The sequence below is a fragment of the Mauremys mutica genome, chromosome 17 (assembly GCF_020497125.1).
Source record: "Mauremys mutica isolate MM-2020 ecotype Southern chromosome 17, ASM2049712v1, whole genome shotgun sequence".
Classification (NCBI taxonomy): domain Eukaryota; kingdom Metazoa; phylum Chordata; order Testudines; family Geoemydidae; genus Mauremys; species Mauremys mutica.
The window spans coordinates 17,280,438-17,296,463 of record NC_059088.1 but is presented as its reverse complement, the minus strand read 5'-3'; the positions used below and the strand labels follow the sequence as shown (position 1 = coordinate 17,296,463).

Sequence of the window (16,026 nt, the reverse complement as noted above, 5' to 3'; positions counted from 1 at the left end):
GGCGGGAGCAGTGCAGGGTTGGCCTGGGTCTCTGACTTTATTTCTCTATGCCAAGCTCAGGGCTTCCCAATGCCTGTGTGCCGGGGACTAATCAACCCCGGCCAGCTTGACCAAGGCCCTGGGGAGTCTCTGCCCATATTGGCGGGGTTGCACGGATCTGTGGGGTTTCATGTCCCCTCCCCTCCTCACACATGCTGGGCCCCCTCCTACCTGGGGTTGTCAGGGTGCAGGGCTGCTCCATTCTTTTCCCAGCTGAATTTCACGCTGGGGACCCCCTGGGCACGGCACTGCAGGGTGGCAGGTGAGCTCCCGTCCCCGGGCATGGCCACCTTCCCCAGCCCCATGCCCTTTTCAATCTCTGGCTTGACTGCAGGGAGAGAGAGAGTGAATGGCAGTCTGGGAATCAGGGTGGGGGAAGAGTTGGGAGGGCCTTGGAGGGGCAGGGAAGTCCCTGGGGAGGGGGATGTTCTGGGGGGGGGTCCCCCAGGCCTCAAGGGGTTCCCCAAGGAAGGAGGTTTGGAGGAGGGAGGGAAGAGATCAGAGGGGATGGGCAAAGGTCACATCAAGGGGTGCTGGGTTCTGGTTTGTTCTCAGGGGGGGTCCCTGGAGAGGGGGTTACAAGATGAGGGGGCACAAGAGGGGCTGGGGGGGTCCTCGGGATGGAGAAGCAGTGCATGGGGTGGATCCTCAAGGTGAGGGAGGGGCAGAGGGTGGGGAGATCTCTGAGGTGGAGGACCAGTGAGTCAGAGGCCCTGGGAGTGAGGGTTTCTGGGGGGGGTCCCTGGGGTGGGGGGGGTCTGCATGGGGCACCCACAGCGCACGATGAGGCGGGCGCTGCCCCGGGCTGGGGGGGGCAGCCCGTTGTCCACGCGGCACTCATAGAGCCCGGCCTGTGCCTGCCGGGCCCCCTGGATCCGCAGCCGCCCCACAGCCCCCGAGGCCTCCGGCTCCAGCTCCAGCTCCTCCAGGCTGCGCTCCTCTGCCCCCTGCGGGAAAGCCAGGGTCAGCAGGCAAAGGCAGGGAAGACAAACCAGGCAGGGCAAAGGTCAGAGGGGTCAAAGGTTACCACAGAGATGACAAAGGTCAGAGTGGGCAAAGATCTCCCTGATATTTGCATGGTTCAAAGGCCACATTGGGGAGGTCAGCAGTTGGATGGGCAACAGCAAATGTTAAAGGTTAGAGAAAAATGAAAGCTCAGCAGAAGGTCGAAGGTCACAGGTCAGGGAGGGGAAGGTGCAAAGGTCATGGGGGCAAAGGGTAGATCTGGGTAAATGAGGGTCAAAGGTGACAAAAGAAATAAAAAAGGCCAGTGAGGGACAAGGATCACATAAGACACAGAGTTCTGTGCAGAGGTCAAATAGGAGAGGGCAAAGGTCAGAGTGGAGACAAAGGTTGCCACTGGGGCAAAGGTCACCCACATAACTGCATGGGTCAAAAGCCACCTTGGGGAGGTCAATGGCTAGATGGGTGACAGCAAACCTTAAAGTTTGGAGAGAGGGGTCAGAGGGCACAGGTCAGGGATGGGAAAGTGCAAAGGTCACAAATCAGAGGGCAAAGGGCAGACCTGTGTACAGAGGGTCAAAGGTCAGAGATCATAAGCTAAATTAAAAGGTCAGAGGGGACAAAGGTCACATAAGAGATGTCAAGGGTCAGAGGTCAGGAGATGGCAAACGTCAGACGGGGCAGCCAGGTGGCAAAGGTCACAGGTGGCTTATGCCCCTTTGAGAGACGCCGCCAGAGCAGCCCCCTTACCAGCCACGTCCACTGGAACATGCCCGCGGGGGTGGGGTTGGCATCGGCTATGCATACAAGCTCAGCCGTGGCACCCAGGTTCACATAGACGGGGTCCCCCAGGCTGCGGATGGAGGGGGCATCTGGAGGGCAGAGAGAGGGCAGAGGTTAGAGGGGGGCACTGAGGTCAGGGGGCAGCGGGGGGTGGAACTCACAGTGCACGTCCAGGTGGATGTGGGTCTCGTTCCGCCCCTCGGGGTTCTGGCACCGTGCTCGGTACTGACCCATGTCGGCCCGGCTCAGGTTCCAGATGGCCAGGCTGCCCCCTGCTCGCAGGTGGTGCCGTGGGGACCCCTCTGTGAGAGAGACAGAGAGAAGAGTGATGCAGGGACGCTATGCCCAGCTAGGGCAGGGACAGTGCCCCCCCAGAGCCTCCCCCACACCTGGTCTCAGCGCCCTGCCCACCACACACCTGGTCTCAGCACCCCACACACACACCTCATCTGAGCACCCCCCCACCACACACCTGGTTTCAGCACCTCCCCACGGAAGCTCCAGCTGCAGCTCAATTCGGGGGGGCTGGCGGAGACGTGCAGGGGCAGCTCCACGGCTCCGTGTTCCACACCCTGGGCCACGGCCGGCTGCTTTGACGAGAACTCGGGGGGATCTGGGGCCACACAGGGGGCAGCAGCAACTGAGACCCCGCCCTGCCCAGTGCCCCCTGCTGGGCCCCCTGCCCTGCTCCCTGCAGCACAGTGCCCCCTGCTGACCCCTGCCGCTCCCTGCAGCCTGGAGCCCCCTGCTTAGCCTCCGGCCCCTCCCTGCATCACAGCTCCCCACTGCTGAGCCCTCCACCTGCTCCCTGCAGCACAATACCCCCTGTCAAGTCCCCACATGACTGCCCACAGCACGGCGTCCCTGCTGAGCCCCCACCTGCTCCCTGCACACAGCGCCCCTAGCTAAGCCCCTGCCCTGATCCCTGCAACACAGCGCCCCCTGCTGAGCCCCCTACTCCCTGCAGCACAGAGAGTCTCCACCCCGCTCCCTGCCACACGGCACCCCTGCTGAGCCCCCACCCCCTCCCTGCAGCACAGCACCCCCTGCTGAGCCCCCACCCCCTCCCTGCAGCACAGCGCCCCCTGCTGAACCCCCGCCCCCTCCCTGCAGCACAGCGCCCCCTGCTGAGCCCCTGCCCTGCTTCCCACAAGCACGGTGCTCCCTATCCCCAGGCAGGGAAAGCTCTCACACAGGATGTTGAGCTTGTAGAAGGTGTTGACAGCCTCAGCCAGGATGGAGCTGTAGGCCTGGCATGTCACCCGCAGCCCATTGTCAGAGGATGACACTACCAGGGTCACCTTCCCCGAGGTGGAGAGACCCCCAAACTCTGCCGGCTTCTGGCCCAGATCCACACCCTTCAGCCTGAAAGAGCAGCACAAGATGGGACAGCAGGGGGCTGTGGGTTGGGAGTGAAGGGCACCGGCAGAGCCAGGTAGGGGGAGCCCAGGGCTGGGACAGTAGGGGGCTGCAGGTCAGGAGTGAGGGGCACCCTCTCTTACTTCTCTGCATCCTTGAACCAGGCCAGGGTGGCGAAGGGGTTGCTGCTGCCGGTGACACAGGTCAGGGTCAGTGTCTGGCCACGTCGCACCTCCTTGGCCGTAGTCGTGATCTTCACATCTATGGGGGGGACTGTGTGTGGGGGGGGGAGCAAAGGGGCAGAACTGAGACTGGTGTAGGGTGACCAGATGTCCTGATTTTATAGGGACAGTCCCGATTTTTGGGTCTTTTTCTTATATAGGCTCCTATCACCCCCTACCCCGTCCCGAATTTTCACACTTGCTGTCTGGTCACCCTAGACTGGTGCGTTGCTGTCACCACCCAATGGGGCTGCTGTGCCCTTAAGGGGTGGGTTTACTTGACTCTGCCTTGTGTACACACCGCCCCTCCCCCCGCACCCCAAGGGCCAAGGACGCACACTGGACATGGAGGCGGGTCTGGGCTGTGAGCGCCGGGCTCTTGCCGCCGTTGGAGGCGTTGCAGCGGTAGATGGCCAGGTTGTCGCTGGGGCTGGTGGTCAGGATCAGCTCTTTGGAGACGATCTTGCCGGAGGCCACCTGGGTCCCCTCCTTGAGGGACTTGGTGTCCTGTTGGGAGAGAGCCCAGAGCCCAGTGAGTGACGCAGAGATGCAGCCACCTCTGGGGCGGGGCAGCTGGGAAACAGCCGCATATAACGCCCCATGGGTAGGGCTCTGGGCTAGGGTGAGTCTCATTCCAAAGGGAGACTGCCCCCCACTGAGCCCCCCACCTCATTGCCAGCACCATGGTGCTACAGCTGAGCTCCCCGCTCCACTCCCCACAGCACAGCCTCCCCTGCCAAGCCCACCGCCCCGCTCCTCACAGCACAGCACCCCCTGCTGAGCTCCCCACAGCACAGCCTCCCCTGCCGAGCCCGCCGCCCCGCTCCTCACAGCACAGCACCCCCTGCTAAGTCCCCCCATAGCCTGGTGCCCCCCCATGACCTTGATCCAGACGAGGCGGGGGGCCGGGTTCCCCCCACTGGCAAAGCAGGTCAGCCTGACCTTAGTGCCAGCCCGGAATCGGCTGTCAGGGGGCGGGGCCTCAATCCAAACCTTCTGGGGTGGGTCTAGGGGGATGGGGAACAAAAAGAGGGTTAATGTCAATCAACTCCTGTGTCGCCATGACAACCTGTGTCAGCTCCCCCCCCCGTCCCCAACAGCATCACAGGGGGTGCAGCCCCCCCTTTCCACCTGTAGGTCTGGCCATGCGCCCCAGGCTGGGGTGGGATGGGACGGGGCTCCTGGTGGGTGGGGCTTCCACATAGGTGGGGACTTGAGGGGATCTTAAGTCTCCACAGGGGGCGTTTCCACACCTCCGGTCCTCCACTTCCTCTGCCCCCAGCGCCCTCTGCTCTCACGCCAGCCTCACCCCACTATCCCCCCTCTCCCACTGCCCCCTCATCCCTCCCTGCCCCCTCCCCTTCCTCCAGCCCTCCTCCCACCCCGCCCCGCCCCACCACCCATTGGCACCCCCCTGCCCTGGGTGGGGGCTCACACTGCACACTGAGGGGCAGGCTGGTGCTGCGGGTGAAGAGCACGACCTCGTTGAAGGCCTCGCAGGTGAGGGGCAGCCCGTTCTCTTCGCGCCGGGCCATGTGTGTCAGGTTGGAGACGGTCACTGTCCCGCCGTGCGCTGCCTGCGGGAGAGAACCCGGCACCCAGCCCCTGCTCCTGGGGCCTGGCGGGCTTGGGGGCAGGAAATGGGGCCCAGGGCCTGTTCCCTCCAGGGGGTGCCGGCCCTGATCTGTCCCAGGGGGACTGGCTGGCATGGGGGCAGGGACAGTGACCATCACTATTGTTATGCAGAGAGGGAAACTGAAGTACCCATAATGGGAGGAGCTCATTGAAATTCACAGGGAGAGAACCCAGGAGTCCTGGCTCCCAGCCCCTCCCAGTTTCCCCTGGCTCAATGTCTCCCCCTGTGGTGGCCGTGGGGGCAGCAGGTGGGGCAGCTCCGGGCGGCTGTGGCTGGGGACTGACCTCGGTGACGGTGACCTCGGTGGTGGTGAGCTCCCGCCACCCCAGCCACCAGCGCAGCTGCACCGGGGGGTTGCTGGGGGTGGTGGAGCAGGACAGCGAGATCTGCTTGTTCTCCGGGGTGCTGCTGGAGCCCAGGATGGAAACCTCTGTGGGGAGAACTGGGGAGGGGGAGAGACCTCAGAACTGCAGACCCAGCCACTGCCAGGGGAGCCCTACTCCCGGCTACTCCAGCCTGACCCAGCCTAATCCACCAGGGGGTGCTGTGGGGGGCACTCACAGACCACACACAGGGTGACGCTGGCCAGCAGGGGGCGCTGGGGGGGTGGGGTGGGACACTCACAGACCACACGCAGAATGACACTGGCCAGCAGGGGGTGCTGGGGGGAGCAGGGTGCTGGGGGGGGGTGGGGGGGCACTCACAGACCACACGCAGAATGACACTGGCCAGCAGGGGGCACTGGGGGGAGCAGGGCGCTGCCTGGTTTTAAAGCCGGGAGGCAGTCCAGAGGCGCTGGGGGGCACAGGGTGCTGGGGGGGGGGGTGAGAGGCATTCACAGACCACACGCAGAATGACACTGGCCAGCAGGGGGCACTGGGGGGCGCAGGGGGCTGGGGGATGTGGGGGGGGCACTCACAGACCGCACACAGAATGACACTGGCCAGAAGGGTGTGCTGGGGGGGCGCAGGGTGCTGGGGCGGGGAGGCACTCACAGACCACACGCAGGGTGACACTGGCCAGCAGGGGGCACTGGGGGGCGCAGGGCGCTGCCTGGTGGGTTAAAGCCGGGAGGCACTCCAGAGGCGCTGGGGGGCGCAGGGTGCTGGGGGCGGGGGGGTGAGAGGCATTCACAGACCACACACAGAATGACACTGGCCAGCAGGGGTCACTGGGGGGAGCAGGGCGTGGTGGATTAAAGCCGGGAGACAGTCCAGAGGCGCTGTGGGGCGCAGGGTGCTGGGGGGAGTATTCACAGTCCACACGCAGAATGACACTGGCCGGCAGGGAGTGCTGGGGGGCACAGGATGCTGGGGGGGCCATTCACAGACCACACGCAGAATGACACTGGCCAGCAGGGGGCGCTGGGTGGCTCAGGGTGCTGGGGGGGGGCCATTCACAGACCACACGCAGAATGACACTGGCCAGCAGGGAGTGCTGGGGGGCACAGGGTGCTGGGGGGGCCATTCACAGACCACACGCAGAATGACACTGGCCAGCAGGGGGCGCTGGGGGGCTCAGGGTGCTGGGGGGATGGAAGCGGCACTCACAGACCGCACGCAGGGTGACACTGGCCAGCCGGGGGCACTGGGGGGAACAGGGCGCTGGTGGGTTAAAGCCGGGAGACAGTCCAGAGGCGCTGTGGGGCGCAGGGAGCTGGGGGGGGGCACTCACAGACCACACGCAGAATGACACTGGCCAGCAGGGGGCACTGGGGGGTGCAGGGTGCGGGGGGGTGGGGCACTCACAGACCACACACAGAATGACACTGGCCAGCAGGGGGCGCTGGGGGGAGCAGGGCGCTGCCTGGTGGGTTCAAGCCGGGAGGCAGTCCAGAGGCGCTGGGGGGTGCAGGGTGCGGGGGGGTGGGGCACTCACAGACCACACACAGAATGACACTGGCCAGCAGGGGGCGCTGGGGGGAGCAGGGCGCTGCCTGGTGGGTTCAAGCCGGGAGGCAGTCCAGAGGCACTGGGGGGAGCAGGGCGCTGCCTGGTGGGTTCAAGCCGGGAGGCAGTCCAGAGACGCTGGGGGGTGCAGGGTGCGGGGGGGTGGGGCACTCACAGACCACACACAGAATGACACTGGCCAGCAGGGGGCGCTGGGGGGCGCAGGGTGGTGGGGGGATGGAAGGGGCACTCACAGACCACACGCAGGGTGACACTGGCCAGCAGGGGCAGGGGCGACACCTGGTTCATGGCTTCGCAGTGCAGCTGAGCCCCATTGTCCTCGGGTTTGATGCTGAGGGTCAGGAGGCTGCGGGAGGCGCCGCTGGCATCCTCTGTCTCCCAGCTGGTGGAAACCACGTTCCCGTTCTGTGGGGACATGGGCTAGCGTCCCCCACGGCTCTGCCGGTGCCCCTCACTCCTGGCCTGCAGCCTCTGCTAGCGCAGCCCTGGGTTCCCCCCCACAGCGCTACCTGAGCCCTTCACTCCTGACCCGCAGCCCCTGCTAGCCCAGCCCTGGGCTCCCCACCCCCAGCTCTGCCGGTGCCCCTCACTCCCAATCTGCAGCCCCTGCTAGCTCAGCCCTGGGCTCCCCCCGACAGCTCTGCCAGTGTCCCTCACTCCTGACCCGCAGCCCCCTGGTAGCCAAGCCCTGCCCCCACTAGCTCTGCTGGTGCCCCTCACTCACAACTCACAGCCTCTCCTAGTCCAGCCCTGGGCTTTCCCCCCCACAGCTCTACCAGTGTTCCTCACTCCCGACCTGCAGGCCCTGCTAGCCCAGCCCTGGGCGCCCTCAAGTTCTGCCAATGCCCCTCACTCCCGACCCACAACCCCTGCTGTCCATTCTCCTTGTTACCTTTAGCCATTGCAGCGTGGCCAGTGGGTTCCCGCTCAGCGAGATGCAGGTGAGTTTCAGGGTCTCTCCAGCTTTGATTTCGGGGCGTTTGTATCCTTCAATGGTGGGTGGCTGAGGTGGGACTGGGGGCGAAGAGACAAGGACGGGTGGTGGGGGAACCCTGGCGCAGCCTGTGCTCAGGGGCACCCCCTTGTGGCACAACAGTGCCATGTCCTGCCACCAGGGTGAGGAGTCAGTGGGGCCAGCTGGGAGACTGGGGAGGCAGGCATAGATGGCTCCAGTCAATTGGAGCTGAAACATGCTGCCCCCCACCCTGCTCCGGGGGGCAGACAGATCTTGTAGCTGTGAGGGGGAGCAGTATGGGCAGGGAGCTGACTCGGGGCATTGGAACAGAAGGGAGGTGGTGGGGGGAGACAGAGAAGGGGATGGACCTGGACAGACAGACAAGGGGATGGGAAGGATGCGTGAAACATGCACGGTCCTCTCCTCACTGCAGGGCCCCCTCCATGGCCTGGGGCCCCCTGCAGCTGCTCGCTCATCAGGGTGCTTGAGGAGGGGAACTGCCCGGGGTGCTAGGTGCATAATTAGGCTGATTAACGAGCTGCCTAATGACTCTCATGCTGGAGACAGCGGATGTGGAATCACCCCCCCCATCAAATAATCTCCCCCACCCCCTTCGCCAACTGGGGGGCAGAGCCCTATGTCTCTGGGTTTCCCCAGAGTAGGCTTGGAGCAGGGAGAATTCCCCAGCCCCTCCAATCCCACACCAATGTATCCCATGTTCCCCGAGCCAGCTACAGACAGACCCTCCTAGCATCTCTGGCTCCTTGGTGCGGTACGGGTTAATGGTTAGGGTTTGGCATTATATACCCATTTCATCTCTAACACTCATAGGGTTAACAGTTCAGGGGTTGACTTATATACTCAAAATACAGCTCCTTGGTGCTCTCAGCATTACTTATTGAAGGGTCGACTTATATATGTCAGCTCTTCCCCTTCAGAACCTCAGTTTTCTAGGGGTTGATGGTTAAGGGGGTCGACTTATATAGGGAGTGAAGTTAATGGTGGTGGGGTGACGGTCACATCCTCAGCTTTGACTCTCCATTGCTTTAAGGAGTAACTGAGGATGGGTTGACTGAGACACAGGCCCCCAATTCCTCAGGGTTCTAGGGGTTAAGAGGTGAGGGTCCAGTTTATATACACTGCAGCCGACCCCTCATTCTCCTGAGAGCTGATCACAGAACGGGCCAGCTTACAGAGTGAAGGGATTCCCCGTCTTGTTGTGAGGGCTCAAAGTACCTCCATGAGCCAACCTCAGCTCTTCAGAAAATCATTACCAATGAGTCACCTCCTCAGGGCACCACAGACAAATGGTTGGGGGGGGTCAACTGAAATACTAGACCCAACTCGTTTGAGCATTTGCCTGCTAAACCCAGGGTTGTGAGTTCAATCCTTGAGAGGGCCACTTAGGGACCTGGGGCAAAAATCAGTACTTGGTCCTGCTAGTGAAGGCAGGGGGCTGGACTCGATGACCTTTCGAGGTCCCTTCCAGTTCTAGGAGATAGGTATATCTCCAAAACTCATCTTCCCCTCCTCTTTCAGTGATGGTTCCCTGTCTTCCAATCCCCATTGTTCTAACAGTTAAGCGCTGCAGGGCCAACTTATATACACAAGTCTTTGTAGCCTCATTGTCCGAAGGGTTAAACTTTGAGATGTCAACTTATATACATGAGCCAACAGGAGTCTCCAGGACCACATTGTTTTCAGGGTGAGCCATTGAGGGTTGACATATAAATGTCACCTCTTGATCTTTGACTCATTTTCCTAAGGGTTAATGACTGAGGAGTCAATTTATAGAGTCTCCTTGATGAGTTAATTGTGGTAAACAGAAAGCCTGCAAATAGGAAGAGCCAGAGGCAAACACTACAGCTGGGTGCAGGCTATGGAAGGGGAGACACCCAAGAGAGAAGAGGGTGAGGCTTATATTTCAAGTGGGGAGCCACTGAGTGTCAGCTGATAGGTGGAGCTGATGTACATGCAGGAGAATATGGCTGTGGGGCTCTCTTTAACCCTTTCACTGGTGTCCCCAGCTGTGAGTGAGTCCCCACAGAGATTGGAGGGACGCCCAGGGCATGGTGGGCGTTACTCACACAAGATGTTCATGGTGAAGCCAGCCACCACAGAGGCCGAGACAGCCTCATTTGTGGCTGCACAGACCAGACGCTTCCCGTTGTCCAAGCTCTGTGGGGTGACCCTGGGGACAGAAGGGGAACGGGCTATACCAACTAGTGCAGAGGTGGGTAAACTACGGCCCCGTCCCCTGCTGTCTCCCCTCCCCCGCAGCCTCAGCTTGCCCCGCCACCAGCACTCTGGCTAGTCAGGGGACAAGGAGCAGGGGGGTTGGATGGGTCAGGGGTTCTGAGGGGGGCAGTCAGGGGGTGGAAAGTGGGAGGGGGCAGATAGGGGTGGGTGCCAGGCCGTTTGGGGAGGCACAGCCTTCCCTACCCAGCCCTCCATACAGTTTTGCAACCCCGATGTGGCCCTCGGGCCAAAAAGTTTGCCCGTCCCCCCAGCCCATTCCCCCCCCCCGAACTAGCACCTACAAGGGGCTGCAGGTTGGGAGTGAGGGGCACCAGCAGAGCTGGGGAGAGGGAGAAGCCCAGGGCTGGGCTGCAGGGGCTGCAGTTCAGGAGTGAGGGGCACTGGCAGAGCTGTAGAGGGCTCAGGTCTGTTAGTGGAGGCTGGGGAGGGAAGGGGGCACCGCGCTGGTGTGTGAAAGGGGGCATCTGGCTGGCGACCCCCTGGCTAAGTCAGGGCCTCCCTGCTCCAACAGGGAAAGGGACCTGGGGAGGGCATCCCTGGACCCTCTCACCTGAGCACGGCGACGGTGCTGGAGAGCTTCTCGCTGGACCCAGAGTGCACCTGGTGCGACACGTCAGGGAGGGGGCTGCCACCTGGGGGCGGGAGGGGTTGTGAGAGGAGGGGGGTTCCCAGCACTCCCACCCCAGCCAATATATCACAGCATTGCTGAGGGCACCCCCACGGCCGTGTGTCCCGGGGAAGAGATGCCAGATACCAGGGGGATGGGATGGGGTGATTGAGAGACATCCCACGGCTGTGTGTCCCGGGGAAGAGATCCCAGATACCAGGGGGATGGGATGGGGTGATTGAGAGACACCCCACGGCCGTGTGTCCCGGGGAAGAGATCCCAGATACCAGGGGGATGGGATGGGGTGATTGAGAGACACCCCACGGCCGTGTGTCCCGGGGAAGAGATCCCAGATACCAGGGGGATGGGATGGGGTGATTGAGAGACACCCCACGGCCGTATGTCCCGGGGAAGAGATCCCAGATACCAGGGGGATGGGATGGGGTGATTGAGAGACACCCCACAGCCGTGCGCTCTGGGGGACAGGTGCCCAGATACCAGGGAGAGGGGCTGGATTAGATAGAGGGGTGTATATGGAAAAAGAAAGACCCTCTCACATTATGGTCCAATATGGTGAGTGCTGGCCTCATATAATAGCCCAGCCCCCCCACACCCGGATCAGACCCATGGGCCCCTCCAGCCCAGCGCCCCCCCCCAGATCAGACCCATGGGCCCCTCCAGCCCATCCCCCTCCGGATCAGACCCATGGGGCCCTTCCAACCCAGTCTTCCCCTCTCAATGAGACCCATCGACCCCTCCAGCCCATTCCCCCCCCGATCAGACCCATCGGCCCCTCCAGCCCATCCCCCCCCCGGATCAGATACATGGGCCCCTCCAGCCCATCCCCCCCTCCCCGGATCAGACCCATGGGTCCCTCCAGCCCAGCCCCCACAATCAGACCTATGGGGGACACACCCTTGCTGAAGGAGATCTCCGCAGCTGGCTTGGCGTCCCCGGCGCTGCAGGTCACCTTGTACTCCATGCCGGCCACCCAGGTCACGGTGCTGTTGGCCTCATACTCCTTGAAGACGGGTGTCTTGGGGGGCACTGCGGGGGAGGGGAAAGGAGGAATGGCCCTGAAGAGTCACCCATCCCCCAGCTCCCCAGAGCCAAGGCTACCCTCCCGCCCCCAGCCTGGCAGCTCACCCAGCACACTGAGCAGCGCCGTGTGCGACACAATGCCTGGGCTCTCCTCGGAGCGCCCCGCCTGGCACTCGTAGTCCCCGTCATCTGCCAGCTGGCTGCCCACGATCCGCAGGTGGTGCTCCCCTGCTGGGCAGGACACAGAGGGAATGGTGAATCTATACGGCCCGGACGCCTGGGTTCTGTGCTGGCTCTGCTCCTGTCTCCCAGCCCCGCTCTAGCGACTAGACCTCACTCCCCTCCCAGAGCTGGGGATAGAACCCAGGAGTCCTAGAACTGGGCCAATCAGGGCTCTCACATACACAGGTGTCCGAAGAGCTGGTTCGCAGCCACAATGGCTGAACTGGGGGTGGGAGGGATAGACACACTTAGCCCCAGCTGGCTGTCTGGAGGCCAAACCAACCCACTCGCCTTTGCTGGGGTCTCCCGTCATACTGTAGCGGGGGAATCCAGGGATGTTTGTGTCTGGTCCTAGCAGCAACCCATCCTTCACCCACTGGATCACGCCTGAGGGATTGTCCACCACGCACTGCAAGAGAGCCACAGCCCCTTCCAGGACTGTGATGTTATCTGGCTCCACTCTGAAAGCCTGCTGGGCGCTGGCCCCTGGGAGAGGAAAGAGGAGGGACTTAATTAACCTCTAATTTTTAAAGATTTCATGTCAAAATTGAGTATTAATTAATTATTCCAGGAAATTACACACCAGAATCCCCCACTCTGGCCCACCGTCTCGCCCAAGCTCAGAAAGATACAATATGCTGAAGCACCATGTGACTTTAAATCCTTTGTTCCATTTTCATCCAACTTGGCCTGTTCTTTAGATCTTTCTGTGAACTCCAAAGTGAGCCAAGATTGAAAGAAATTGGCCCAGAGTTTCTCAATTGATTTACATGCAAAATTTCTGATGGGATCATTGGTGGAAATACAGATGGAAATATCCATATCCATTTCTCATCCTGCTTGGCTTGTTGTTTAGATACCAGTGAGAGCTCCAAAACAAGCCAAGTTTGAAGGAAATTGGTACAGGTGGGCAAAACCCCCCCAACACTGATGACTTTTGGGGCTTGAGATCCTCTGGTTGTAACTCAGAAAAGCTCAGACAGATTTGAATGAAACTTCGCAAAAATTGTGCCCTCTGGAGCGAGACCCATCATGGAAAACTTCAGCGTGGCAGGATTTTGTTTGGGAGAACTGTGAGCAATGGGGAACAGGTGGCTGGGTGGCAGGGGAGAGTCGGTCCATGTCTGGCTCCTGGCACTACTTGGAGATGATCGTCTGCAGAGAACATCGGCGGAAGTTCTCTCACCTCTTGTGAAGGCACCAAAGAGAAGACAGAGGAATGTGATGCCTGGTCCCTTGGACACCATCCCCACCATTGCTGCTGGGACAGGTTGGGAGGATAAACTGGGACCACAGTGGATGGTTGTGAATCTGAAATACAGTTGGAGATATACTGAAATACAACTGTGTCCCATCTCCCCTGCCTGGCGCTAGGGGGCACTGCCCTTCATCCCCCTGGCCGTGCCCCATCTCCCCACCTGGCGCTAGGGGGCACTGCCCTTCCTCCCCCTGGCCGCGCCCCATCTCCCCACCTGGCGCTAGGGGGCACTGCCCTTCATCCCCCCGTCTCTGCCCCATCTCCCCAGCATGGCATTAGGGGGCGCTGCTCTTCATCCCCCTGGCCGTGCCCCATCTCCCCTGCCTGGCACTAGGGGGCGCTGCCCTTCATCCCCCCCCAGCTCTGCCCCATCTCCCCACCTGGCGCTAGGGGGCACTGACCATCCCCCTGGCCGTGCCCCATCTCCCCAGCCTAGTGCTAAGAGGTACTACGCTTCCTCCCCCTGGCTGTGCCCCATCTCCCCTGCCTGGCGCTAGGGGGCGCTGCCCTTCATCCCCCAGGCCGTGCCCCATCTCACCAGCCTGGAGCTACGGGGCACTGCCCTTCATCCCCCTGGCTGTGCCCCATCTCCCCAGCTTGGCGCTATGGGGCACTGCTCTTCATCCCCCAGCTCTCCTCCTTCCCACCAGCTTGGCGCTATGAGGCACTGCTCTTCATCCCCCAGGCCGTGCCCCATCTCACCAGCCTGGAGCTATGGGGCACTGCTCTTCATCCCCCAGCTCTCCTCCTTCCCCCCAGCTTGGCGCTATGGGGCACTGCTCTTCATCCCCGAGGCTGTGCCCCATCTCACCAGCCTGGCACTGGGGGGTGCTGCCCTTCATCCCACTCGCCGTACCCATCTTCCCGCCTGGTGCTAGGGGGCGCTGATGTTCATCCCCATCACTGTGCCCCTTCTCTCCAGCCTTGCACTAATGGACGCTGTCCTACTTCCCCCCGCAATGACCCATCTCTGCCGTCTGGCCTGGGGGGGCACTGCCCTTCATCCCCCCCAGCTCTGCCCCATCTCCCCACCTGGAGCTAGGGGGCACTGATCATCCCCCTGGCTGTGCCCCATCTCCCCACTCTGGCGCTAGGGGGCGCTGCCCTGCATCCCCCTGGCCGCGCCCCATCTCCCCTGCCTGGTGCTAGGAGGCGCTGCCCTTCATCCCCCCAGCTCTGCTCCATCCCCCCTGCCTGGCGCTAATGGGTGCTGCCCTTCATCCCCCTGGCCGCGCCCCATCTCCCCACCTGGTGCTAGGGGGCACTGACCATCCCCCTGGCCGTGCCCCATCTCCCCACCTGGCGCTAGGGGGCACTGACCATCCCCCTGGCCGTGCCCCATCTCCCCACTCTGGCGCTAGGGGGCACTGCCCTTCATCCCCCTGGCCGTGCCCCATCTCCCCACGTGGCGCTAGGGGGCACTGCCCTTCATCCCCCCGTCTCTGCCCCATCTCCCCAGCATGGCATTAGGGGGCGCTGCCCTTCATTCTCCCCCACTTCTGCCCCATCTCCCCACCTGGCGCTAGGGGGCGCTGCCCTTCATCTCCCCAGCCATGTCCCATTTCCCCAGCATGGCACTAGGGGGCGCTGCCCTTCATCCCCCTGCCTGTGCCCCATATTCTCTGCCCTGGCGATAGGGGGCTCTGTCCTTCTTCCCCCTCGCAGTACATCATCTCCCCTGCCTGGCACTACGGGGCACTGCCCTTTATCCCCCAACCACGCCCAATCTTCCCCGCCTGGCTCTAGTGGGAGCTGCCCTTCATCCCTCTAGCCATGCCCCATGTCCCTGCCTGGCACTAGGAGGAGTTGTCCTTTATCCCCCTGGACGTACCTTATCTCCCCAGCCTGGTGCCGTTCTTCCCCCTGGCGATGCCCTGTATCCCCGCCGCGCACTAGGAGAGCTGCCTCTCACCCCCACTCCGGCCATGCCTCATCTCCCCACCCCCTGGCCGTGCCCCATCTCCCCTGCCTGGCGCTAGGGGGCGCTGCCCTTCATCCCCCTGGCCGTGCCCCATCTCCCCTGCCTGGCGCTAGGGGGCGCTGCCCTTCATGCCCCTGGCCGTGCCCCATCTCCCCACTCTGGCGCTAGGGGGCGCTGCCCTTCATCCCCCTGGCCGCACCCCATCTCCCCTGCCTGGCGCTAGGGGGCGCTGCCCTTCATCCCCCTGGCCGCGCCCCATCTCCCCACCTGGCGCTAGGGGGCACTGCCCTTCATCCCCCCGTCTCTGCCCCATCTCCCCAGCATGGTGCTAGGGGGCGCTGCCCTTCATCCCCATGGCCGTGCCCCATCTCCTCTGCCTGGAGGCCAGTCCTGCTGCCAGAGGGAGATGCTGGGGACGTAGCCTGCTTCCTCTCCCCCACCCCGATCAATGCCATGGGCTCATCCCACCCTGTGTTCCCCCTCCCACCCCTGAGCAGAACTATGGCCCATCCAGCCCCGTATCCTCCCCACCCATCAGACCAATAGGTTCATCCTGCCCCTTATTCCCCCCCCCCCCCAGAACAGACCCATGGGCCTGTCCCACCCCATATCCTGCACACACACACACGATCAGACCCATGGGCCCATCCAGCCCCATATCCCGCACATCAGACCCATGGGCCCTTCACATCCCATATCACCACCCCCACATCAGACCTATGGGCCTGTCCTACCCCATATCCCCCCACTCACCCGATGCCCAGGTCCACACAGTGTCCCCAGCTCTGGGCAAGAGAATCCCCGTGGGGCTACGCCAGCCCGTGTGTGCCCAGCCTCTGGCTGCCTGCAGAG

General features: G+C 62.6%; 1 protein-coding gene across 4 annotated transcripts in view; it reads right to left on the bottom strand.

Annotated features, from left to right (window-relative positions):
* NPHS1 (NPHS1 adhesion molecule, nephrin) overlaps positions 1-16,026 on the bottom strand; it is a 20,815-nt gene extending 4,789 nt beyond the window's left edge. For 2 of the 4 annotated variants that reach the window (XM_044991696.1, XR_006574081.1), the window contains exons 1-20: positions 15,928-16,026; positions 13,182-13,306; positions 12,287-12,481; positions 11,879-12,001; positions 11,648-11,779; positions 10,676-10,757; positions 9,954-10,057; positions 7,804-7,925; positions 7,145-7,316; positions 5,286-5,443; positions 4,801-4,942; positions 4,248-4,372; positions 3,704-3,872; positions 3,288-3,417; positions 2,978-3,150; positions 2,258-2,398; positions 1,947-2,087; positions 1,753-1,874; positions 815-986; positions 211-367 (exon numbers count right to left, since the gene is read on the bottom strand). In XM_044991696.1, coding sequence (XP_044847631.1) covers positions 211-367; positions 815-986; positions 1,753-1,874; positions 1,947-2,087; positions 2,258-2,398; positions 2,978-3,150; positions 3,288-3,417; positions 3,704-3,872; positions 4,248-4,372; positions 4,801-4,942; positions 5,286-5,443; positions 7,145-7,316; positions 7,804-7,925; positions 9,954-10,057; positions 10,676-10,757; positions 11,648-11,779; positions 11,879-12,001; positions 12,287-12,481; positions 13,182-13,251 — 2,630 coding nt within the window. In that variant the 5' untranslated portion in view covers positions 13,252-13,306; positions 15,928-16,026. The remainder of the gene's footprint in view (positions 1-210; positions 368-814; positions 987-1,752; positions 1,875-1,946; positions 2,088-2,257; positions 2,399-2,977; positions 3,151-3,287; positions 3,418-3,703; positions 3,873-4,247; positions 4,373-4,800; positions 4,943-5,285; positions 5,444-7,144; positions 7,317-7,803; positions 7,926-9,953; positions 10,058-10,675; positions 10,758-11,647; positions 11,780-11,878; positions 12,002-12,286; positions 12,482-13,181; positions 13,307-15,927) is intronic. The other 2 variants (XM_044991698.1, XM_044991697.1) reach the window with 2 other exon arrangements.